General features: G+C 51.1%; 1 protein-coding gene across 1 annotated transcript in view; it reads right to left on the bottom strand.

Moving 5' to 3' along the window:
• The window catches only part of XKR7 (XK, Kell blood group complex subunit-related family, member 7), a 23,918-nt gene extending 14,383 nt beyond the window's left edge, over positions 1–9,535 (bottom strand). Inside the window, exon 1 of the mRNA XM_012637742.1 lies at positions 8,767–9,535. Coding sequence (XP_012493196.1) covers positions 8,767–9,350 — 584 coding nt within the window. The 5' untranslated portion in view covers positions 9,351–9,535. The remainder of the gene's footprint in view (positions 1–8,766) is intronic.
• Positions 9,536–10,649: the final 1,114 nt, after the last annotated feature.

Here is a 10,649-nt window from a genome sequence, read left to right on the forward strand (position 1 = left end):
TTCTGCGCAGCCTGATTGACGGGTGTTCTTGCTTCTATTCAGATGACTCTGCCTCCCTTCACTTTGGGTCATCATCTGTCCTCACACTCTCTAGAGTGACAGAACAAGTCTCCTTCCTCGACAGATCAGTGGATGAGGGTTATAGAGGGGTAGGACCCCTAATTGTTCCTCTCCTACCCCTATCTTGTTACTAAGCAAGTAGGGTGGGCTGCTACTTGGCCGATAATCATAGTAATAGCAAATGTTTTCTAAGCATATACTATATGACGAGCCCCGTGCATTTATATTATCTCAAGGTATCTTTAGAAGAAACTTAAGAGGTGGATACTATCAGTGTCCCCATTCTCAGAGGAGATGGGAACTCTGGCTGGTAAAGCTACCTCCCCATTGTCACACAGCTACGAAGTCATGGCGCCTTGATCTGCGCCAGGGCCCCTAGCTCTCTGCTACCCTGCTTTGTTGTTCAAGTCCTGGGCAAACTCAACCAGAATTCTCAAGCCCCCAACTAGACTTTACAGATGGAGTAACTGAACCCCAAGCAATGAAGCGACTTGCCCAAGATTCTGATCTCAAAGGTTCTATCCAGTTCACATCAACATCCACTGAGCACTTTCCTCCATCTCTTAAGTCAACCACACCTACATCCTCCTGGGAACCCACTGCAGGGTTGTTCCTATGACATCTTCTGCATTGTCCTTATTCCTAGCCTGCCGACAGTTTGGAGGGCTGAGGATGTAGTCCTGACAGACTTCAGTGCCGCGTCCACAGCTGCCGAGGGCTCCCCGTGCTGCTTCAGCACCCTGAACATCAGCCACAGACACAGAGCTCGGCTTCAACAGAGTTCGCGTGGCAAGAGCCTGCCAGGGACCTCGCCAGAACTGGCCGGGTGCAAGGACCCAATAGTAACAGTGGGGCTGCTCTGAGCCAGTCGCCATGGGGGACAGAGGGAAAAAAGGACAAGCCCTCCACTTCCCGGTGGCTTGTGATCTGGTGAGAAAGCCAGGCGGGTGGGCAGATGATCACAAGTAATCAGGGCTGTGGGGCTAAGGGGAATGAGTAATCCTGCCTGGGGGGAAAGTCTGAGAGGAGGAACCCAGAATGCTAACAGTGTGTACTGTATATTAAAGTACTTTTAAAATACTTTTCTGATTTTTTTCCTTCCGCTTCTCGAAACAACACATAATTGATTGTTTTGTGAGCATATACTTAACTAGCAGAAGGCAGTATGGCTTGGTGGTTACACATGTGGGCTTGGGACCCTGATTGCATGGCTTCAAACCCTGGCTTTGCTACTAACTAATTGGAAAGCTATTCTTCTCTGTGCCTCAACTTCCACATCTGTAAAACGGGGCCAATAATGCTAGCTAGCACTAATTGAGCACTACTGTGTGCTGAGTACTGGGCAAAGCACATATATGTTAATCCCCCATTTCACAGATGAGGAAGTTGAAGCCCAGAGAGGTTAAGTGACTTGCCCAGGGCCATGCAGCTAGTAAGTGGAGGAGCCAGGGTTTTGGCTCTACAGTCCTTATTCTTCATCATCACACTTTCTCCCTGGCAGGATTGTCATAAGACGAATGATCTGATCTAAGTCTTACTAAACAATAACTATAATTTCCAGTAATATCTGACTTTTTAAACACAGGTGAACATATACATGTATTTCTTGGTTAATTAAAAACCAGAGGTAAAATCTTCAAGCAATGTAAGAAATATCTAGTTAGTAAGTGGAAATCTTCCCTAACCCAACCCTCCTGCCCCAAGGGTAGAGGGGAGTCTTTCTTTATGCCTTTTCTATACTGCTTGGTTTCAACGAAAGTGCATATAGAGCTCTTTGATAAATAGAAAAACAGCTAAGCATTTTCCGTTTTAGATTAAAAACAACAACTTTTGCCTAGTTGACGGAGACGGAGGTGGGGTCTGAGGGGCAGAGGGTGGCGTGTGTTGGGTTTGTTCAGGGAAGGCTTCTCAGAAGAGGCAGCATTTGTGCTCGGCCTTGAAGGATGTGCAGAATTTCACTGGGAGGAGAACGGACAAGGGTGTTGCTGGAGGAAGGGTGCAGCAGCTACTCGGAGCAGGAGAGAGTGTGGCTAGCTGTCGGGTGGGGGTGCAGCAGCAGGTCATCACAGGGGTAGAGCAGCGAAGAAAGAAAACAGCAAGGGGCAAAGGGCCTTGAAGCCAGGCTAAATGCTTGGACTCTCTCTAGAGGCTCAAGGGAGCCAGGGCCGCCCTCTGGCTGCAGAATGGGCAGGGTCGCATCCGAGCTTTAGAACCATCACCGTCGCTCTGCCTGCAGGTGGAGGCAGGACTGGGGGACGGGATGACTACTGGAGGCTGATAGGATTTCCCAGGGGAGGAATTTGGACGCCCAAACAAAGGCAGGGTGGTGAATGGAGAGGCCAGAGTGATCCCAACCATCCTCCCTCCTCTCCCTGGGGACCTTCGACCCAGCTGCTGGGGTTCAAAGCCATTTCCTGGCAGCCGCCCCTCCTACTCCCCAAGGCTTCTCCTGTGTGGTCTTCATAGATCAAACAGGGGACACTGGGCCCAACCGCTGCTGCTGTGTCTGTTAGGACTGAAGTCCCCAACCCCCAGGCTGCTGACTAGTACTGGTCCATGCCCTGTTAGGAACTGGGTCGCACAGCAGCAGGTGAGCGGTGGACTAGTGAGGGCAAAGTTTCATCCGTATTTACAGCTACCCCCATCACTCGGATCACTGCCTGAGCTCAGCCTCCCCCCATGTCCATGGAAAAACTGTCTTCCATGAAACTGGTCCCTGGTGCCAAAAAGGTTGGGGACGGCTGTTAAGAGCAGCTCTAATGGCCCATGGCAGCTGGATGGGTGGGGGAAGAGGGCGGGTGAGGTGAAGAGCATGCTGGAGAGGGTTCTCCCAGGAGGTGGGTGGTGGGGCCCAGATTGGAGCAATCCTGCAAAGTCAGAGCTGGGAGGGACCCTGTGGATGGTCACCGAGTTCAGGGGGTTGTAAACATGTTTCAGCTGTGGGACTGACTATTCAAAGCAACATTTTAGACTTATGAAAAAAGAGAAACTCAGAGATACTTATGTTGAAATGATGGTAAGAGACCCATAACACAGTTTGAAAATGACTGTGGAACCCATCCCCTGACGTGTTTTACAAATAATACAAATAACAATGACTAATGATAATTGTTGAGTTTTTCCTGTGTTCCAGGCATTGTGCTAAACACTACGCATATACTATTTAATTTGCTACTCCTCCAAGCCACACGAGATAGATAATGTTAGAATGTCCATTTTGTAGATGAGAAAATCAAGGCACAGACAAGTTATGCCACATGCCCCAAATCACAGAAAGTGGCAGACACAGGATATGGCTGATTCCAGAGAATGGGTTCTGAACCATTAACTACCCCAGTGGGGAAATGAGGACCAAATAAGGAAAGAGATCCTGCCAGCTCAGCCTGAAGCAGACCCCTGCCCCCACTGCTGCTGGTCCAGCCCCCAACATCTCTCATCTGGATTTTCGTAGCAACCTCCTCGTGGGTCCCCAGGCTTCCCCTGACCTCCCTCTAGACTATTCTCCATCCAGCAGCCAGAGTGGACACTGAAAAACCTAAGTCAAGACTTTGTTCCTCCCCTGGTCGAATTCTCCTGGGCTCCCCATGCCATGCAGGGTAAAAGCCCAAGACTCACTTGGCCTCTGAGACCCTCCCTGACCTGGCCCCTGCCAACCTACCCACCAGCATCTCCCACACGCCCCTCACGCAGCTTCTGCCACGCAGGCCTTCCCCCTGCTCTTCTCCTTCCTTTGCCTGCAACACCCTTCCCAGGACTCCCCACAGCTCGTGCTCACCCATTCAACCCTCTGGCCACATGCTGCCTCCTCAGAGAGCCCTGCGTGGACCACCTTATCTCAAAGAGCCGCACCCTCCTCCCTGGCACTCCGTAGCTCCCTGCCTTGTTTCTGTTTCAATTTTTCCTACAGTACTTACCACCGCCTGACCCACTGTATTATATATCATACATAATATAGATGATATTTTATTTGTTTATTGGTCTTCCCATTAGACTGTTGAGCTCCAAGAGAGCAAGGACTTTGTCTTATTCACCACTCTATTCCCAGCACTTAGAACAGTGCCCGGTATACAGCAGGTGCTCCATAAATATCCGCAGATTAAATGAATGGCTGCTGCGTCAGTATGGCTCCAGGGGACTTCAAGATCCCCTTGCCCTCCTGCCCCCTCACTGGCCACGTGCTCTGGGAACAAAGCCCAGGCTGATGGCACTAATCATTACCAACAGTTTCTGAACACTTAGTGATGGAATGAGCCCTTTGCTAAACCCTTACACATTATCTCATTAGACCTTGAAACACCCAAGAGGTGGGTGTGTACCATTATGATCTCTAGTTTACAAGGGATGAGAGATTATTTGGCTCGTCAAGATCACACATAAGTAGTAGGGTCTGGATCTGAACTGAGGACATTCGAATCCAGAGTCTGTGCTCTTAACCATTACGCAAAGAATATAGTTTCCCAAAAGGGGGCCCCAGAACCTGACCTTCACACCCAGCAGGTCACTAACTCACTTCTGGACTTCTCTGGAGCACAGGGCTTGTTAGGTGGCACAGAGAGCAATGCCGGGGGCCCAGGCATAGAGTGGGTACTAGAAGGAGGGTCTCCAAAGCCCAATTGCTTCCCTCCCTCCCCATTTTTGGGTCCCAAGATCCTGACGGCCTGGGTGGAATCCCATGCCAGCTCGTCTCCCACTAATTGGCTTAGCAAACCATGCTTATCCGGGCAAAGCTGGGGCCCAGTGAGTTCAAGATTAGGAAGAGCAGGATTCATGGCTTACTGCTCTGCTGCCCACAGGGTCAGAGGAGACAGGGTTAGGACTTTAATTGGCTTAACAGCCCTGGGTGGCTTAACAGCTCAGAGGGGAGAGGGGGCAGGGAGGCATGGAGACAGGTTGGTGTCCAGCCCACAGCTGGCTTCAGGGCCCACCAAAGGATCTGTTTGCTCTTCTCCCAGGGATTCCGTCTGTCTGTGCACAAAGACATTGCTCCAGGATCTCCCAAACAGTCAGTGCGTGGTGCCCAGGATAGAGCTGGGCTTGGGAGTTGGATGAAGCTGTGTTGGCACCTCACCTGTCCCCCACCTCCTCAGTGGGCAAGTTACCTGACTTCTCTGAGCCTCACTTCCTGATCTGATAAATGGGTATTACCAACAGTCACCGGATGGAAGGTTCCAGGGTAAGATGAGATTACACGCCTGAAATGCCTTGCATGGGGCCTGCGGGACATGATAGGTGTGCAGTGTCTGTGAATTCCTTCTCCTCCTCACTCTCCTCAGAGCCTCGTTTTATGTTCAAAATAATAAAATCTTCTGTGTGAAAGGACCTTATCAATGTGAAGAACTAGAGCAGAGGTTACAAAGAAGGTAGGCCCACACATGTGATTCATTTGGTTGACATTATTTTTTTTTTTTTTTTGAGACAGAGTCTCACTCTGTTACCTGGGCTAGAGTGCCGGTTGACACTATTTTTTAAAATCTTAACTCATAGTTGAAAACTGGGAGAGTTCACACAAAAATCCCAATTTCCCATTTTTATCGAGAATCAATGCTTGATGATACTGGGTCCATGATTTCTCATGGCACCATCAGCTGGAGCCAGGTAGTAGCTTCTCCTTGCTGGGATCCTACTTGCTCCACAAAGCCCTCTTGTCTGACATCCCATGTATCTTATGGTCTGTCACCTGCCTGGCTCCTTGAAGCATTTGAACTTTTGATTCAGCATTGCATAAGCCTAAAAAATTGCAAAATATCTTTACGATTAAGATTATTTTATTCAGAACTGGGGACATTTGATCAGGAGGCAAATGTGACCCTGGAGGATTCAGACACACCTCTCCTTCCTCATTGCCCCAAGCCCTGTCACTCGGAACATCTATGGGAACATCTCACATGGTAAACGAACATGTCGTGCCAACATTGCTTAATTTCCAGGAATGCCAGCTCTGGATGTCCTCCCATTTATCCGGACCCTCGGCCATTTTAGAATTCAAAGCTTTTGGGAGCAAGGGCACAGAGACTTTAGCTCTGATTATAGACCCAGAGTCAGAATTTCAGAACAGGGAAGACTTTTAATTTAATCTCTTTTCACACACAGGGAAACTGAGGGCCAGAGATAGGAAGGGCCTTGCTCAAGGTCACCTAACAAGCTAGTTACAAACCAGGATGAAGATGTAAGTCTCTGGACCAGAACCCCCCTCCCTTCCAAATCCAGCACTCTTCCCACAATCCACACTGTTTCCCCATCCTTACCCACAGAGTTCATTGCCCTCCTCCTTTTCACATTCTTATCTCGATGCAACAGAATCCCTGGCTTTCTATCATCCTGGAATCTTGGAACCTAAGACTCGTAATTCTTCAAGCTTGGAGGACACTTTAGTGGCATAATTGCAAGGTGGATAAAGTGAAGTCAGGCTTTGAAGGCAAACAGTCTTTAGCCCCAGCTCTTCCAGTCCCTAGCTTTGTGACCTTGGGCAAGGATGCCCCGTCTCTGAGCTTCCATTCCCTCACCTGTCAAGTAGGAATTTTATAATGCTAACCACATGACAGGATTATTAGAGGGGATACAGGACATAAAGCAGTAAAAAGGCAACCAGTAGGCTTGGCACAAAGTGAATGCTTAATAAAATAATTGCTATAGGACTGTAAATGAGGGCTGTCGTGCCTAAGTGAATGCGTAAGCAAAATAATACAGATGCGGTCAAAGGGAAGGGTGGACAAATTGAACACATGTGAACACATATACCCTGTCTAAATTATTACAGGTTTGTTACTGCTAGGTCCAATTTTTTTTAAAGAGAAGCTATGACTCTTGAGTTTTTAAAATACTATACAAGCCACACAAAACACTTCAGTAGGCCACATTCAGCCAAAGAGCTATTAGATTGTTATCCCTGCAAAATCATCTCATCTCAACGCCCTCTCTTTACAAATGAGGGATAGCAGACATAGCTCGCTCTCTCATCCAAGAAACCCCGGAACTGAGTGGCTCCTTGGCCATTCCAGCTACTCACCTGGGACAACCCCCCATACCCCCCGTGGCCATTTTTTGCCCTTTTTGAGGGAAACTCAGTTTATATTCAAGAAAGAAGAGAAGTATTATTTTCTTGTAAGTGGGTTCTGAATGGGGGGATAGCCAGTGAGTCGAGGGGCAGCTGGCCCACTTTAGGCTGAAGGAAAAGGGGGCTGAAGCTTGGCTACCAAGAATAGGAAGTTACCATTTCAGAATCTAAAAATATCTTTCACCATCTGTCCACTTGGGCACAGAATGATAAATGCAGATTAGTTCCTGGATGTAGACATGAATATTTTTATGTGTCAAGCTAATAATAATAACACCACCTTGTGTGGCTAAAGCTCCACTCCCCCTTTTCCCCCAGGGCAAGTTAAGTGGAATATACACATTATCTTGGCAGGCTTAGATAGGGAAACCAAGGCAGAGGAAATTCCACAACACAACAAGGGTGACACAGCAAGTGAGCAGCTGGGACAAACCCTGGGAGTCCTATTTCCAACCCTCAGCCCAGAACTGAATCTTCTGAGTTAGGCGGGATGTGTTAACAAGTAGCAGAATAAATATAACAACAGCAATAATCACCCTTTATATCTCTAGAGTGACTTTTTCCATGCTTTCCCCACATCTGTTATAATCATGCTAATCCATTATATTCCTAAACTATGTCACAGTCTGCAGTGCTCTCAGGCAGACCTCTCACCTGACCGTCCCAACAGGTAAGAGTAATGTAACAGAAAACCAGTGAGATGAGAAAAGTAGGGATTCTCCCTCATTTCACAGGTGAGCAAACTGAGGCTTGGAGAGAGGAGAGGGTTTGCCCAAGATCACACAGTAAGTGACAAGTTCACTCTGTCAGTGCACAGTAGGGCCTAAATTACTAGAGCAATTCAGATTCAAGAGTAGCCTTAGGTTTAGAATTCCCTCTCTCTCCAATTAACTCAGCACAGCAGGCACCCTCAGTCCTGGCAGAGGAAGAAGCCTGGAAGTGGGCAGCTTGAATGAAGCCTCAGTTTTGCCTTACTGTTCTGGGACTAAAGGGCAGCTAGTGGCCATCTAATCTCAGATTCCAGATTCCAAATCCCCTTGACCCTGTTGTGAGGGGAGGGCACTGGGGGAGTCATTTGGAAGTAGAAGGAGCTTGAGAACATGTCCCAGCTGGGTCCAGCATGCTGTTTTCCCAAATAGTCCAAGAAGTTTAAGCGGGATATTTGCTTAGCTGCCTCTAATTCTGTGTGTCTCCTAGGAGGTTGGAAATCGGCTGCAATTCCAAAGTGTGAATCTTAGAGAGCAGGAAAGGACTTCTAAGATCTTTCCTGAGCCCCGCTCAGTACTCAGATAGAGAGGAGTGGGTCAGGACTGGAGGGAGCCCTGTGGCTCTGTTCCAAGCCTCACACTTATCCCCCACGAGCCCCGAGCCCTCCTCACACACCCCTGAGGATCTCTTTCTGTCCTTTCTTGCCCCATCCCCTCCCCACTTCATGGCCAGATCAGAGCGGATGGCACTGGGTTTGGTCAGGGTTTGGGGGCACAGGTCGGGGAAAAGCTGACTGAAAGAAATCCGAGCTGCAGTGGGGTTGGGCGGGGCGGAGGTCAGCATAGGAGGGGGCCTGGAAAGGTCAGAGCAGGGCTGGGGCAGCAGGCAGCCCCTCGCCACCCCCACTCCTTGGACTCAGCTCCCTTCACCTGCGCTTTTCCTACCTCCAGACCTGGCCGAGCTGCAGGAGGTGGACGAGGGTCTGCAGCAGCCAGATGCAGAGGCGGCAGCAGCGGCGGCGGTAGGCGCTGGCCGAAGAGGGCGCGGGCCGGGGACCCGGCTCGGGGCTGCCTTCTTTGGTCCGAAAGGCGGCGGCGCTGTCCTTGGTGCTGATGGCGGCTTCGCCGGAGCCGCTGTCCTTGGTGCTGACGGCGGGTCCCGGGGCCCCTGCGGGCTCGGTGTGGTCGTAGACGAACCAGCGGAAGCTGAGCAGCTGCACGACAAGCGAGGGCAGAAGCACGAACAGCAGCGTGAGGCCGAAGTAGGTGCGCTGACCCTGCAGGTAGTAGGAGGCCGCCAGCCACAGGTCCGTGGCGCCGTCGGAGAAGAACACGAGCAGCGCGCACAGCACCCAGCAGCAGTCCCGCAGCTCGTAGCGCGGCCCCTGGCCTCCCGCCGCGACCACCCCCGGGGTCCCGGCCGCCGCCGCCGCGTCCCCGCGCCCGCCCACACTGCCCCGGGCCGCTCCGGCCGCCCCCTCCGGCCCCGGGCCGGCCGCGGCCGCCGCTCCATCCGACTTCGCGGCCATGTTGGCGGAGCAGGAGGCGGGGAGCGACTTCCGGGCGGCGGAGGGGGTGGGGTGCCGAGTGGGGAGGACCCTGTGCGGGCGGCTCCCGCCTCCTCTTCCTCCTTCTGCTCTTCCTCCTCCTCCCCTCTACTTCAATTATTCATTCTTCTCGGCGCCGCCCCGCCCCTCCCCCACCCTCCCGAGCTGTGGCCGGATGGGGCCGCCCCCTGGGAAGGGAGAGGGGGCAGGGAGGAGAGAGCATCCCAGGTCACCCTATCCTTCCTTCCTTGTTAGTGTGGGGTTCCAACCGCATGCTTTCCGCCTCTCACTTCCCTCTGACTCCACTTCCTTCTTTTTTCTCTACCGCCCCGCTCCCCATCCTCTGCTCTTCATTTATCTCCTGTGTTCATTCACCTCCGGTGGCCTGGGTCTGGGGGGTGAGGGGTGGACCGGCGACTTGTAAGTAAGGGGCTGGGGGACAGGCTGCTTGGGCGGGCCCCCCAGTGGCCGTGTAGCAATCAGTGATGATAACGCATCACTTCCTAGTTTCCTGAGTGTTCCCATACTGTTCCATACCCTTCTCTGATCTTGAGAGGGCCCTTTTCTTATTGTCTTCCTTTTGAAGCTGAGAAAACTGCAGCTCTGAGAGTTGCTTTCTCTTCCTTACCCTCCCCTTTCCTCCCTCAGGGACTGCCTTCATCTGGCGGTAGCCCTAGTAGAGTAGGCGGAGGGAAGGGGGCAACATCCAACATGTAGAGGAAAGGCAAGGGAGGAAACGCCGGGTGGAGGAAGGAGCGAGTGCAAAGGCCTGGAGGCCGAGACTGGGGGCCTGTTTTCAAGGAAGTCTGGATCGCAGACCCAGGGGGTGGAAAGATGGGAAAGACGGGGTGGGAGAGTTCTGAGGGATGAGATCCTAAACAGCCGGAAGGTGGCCCTTATCCAGCAGGCAATGGGTAACCACTGCAGGATTTGAGCAGGGGAGTTATGTGGCCACATCAGGATTTAGCAAGAAAACCCGGCAGCCAGAGTACAGAACTGATCACAGAGAAGCAGCCTGGGGCTGGAGGGCCCAGAGGGAGATTATAACAGTAACCTGTGAGAGGGGGTGGGGTCCTCACACATCCTGGATACCCCCAGCTCACCTCCCACCCTTTGATCAGATTGAATATACGGGAGCATTTATTATACAAACACTCACATAGTAGTTTCTTTTTGGCCAGCACTGTTCTAAACACTGCACAACTATTGACTCATTTTATCCTCACAATTCGTGAGGTAGTTTACATTTTTTTCTCCCATTTTGCAGCTGAAGAAACTGAG

Source organism: Propithecus coquereli, unplaced genomic scaffold (assembly GCF_000956105.1).
Source record: "Propithecus coquereli isolate 6110/MARCELLA unplaced genomic scaffold, Pcoq_1.0 Scaffold122, whole genome shotgun sequence".
Classification (NCBI taxonomy): domain Eukaryota; kingdom Metazoa; phylum Chordata; class Mammalia; order Primates; family Indriidae; genus Propithecus; species Propithecus coquereli.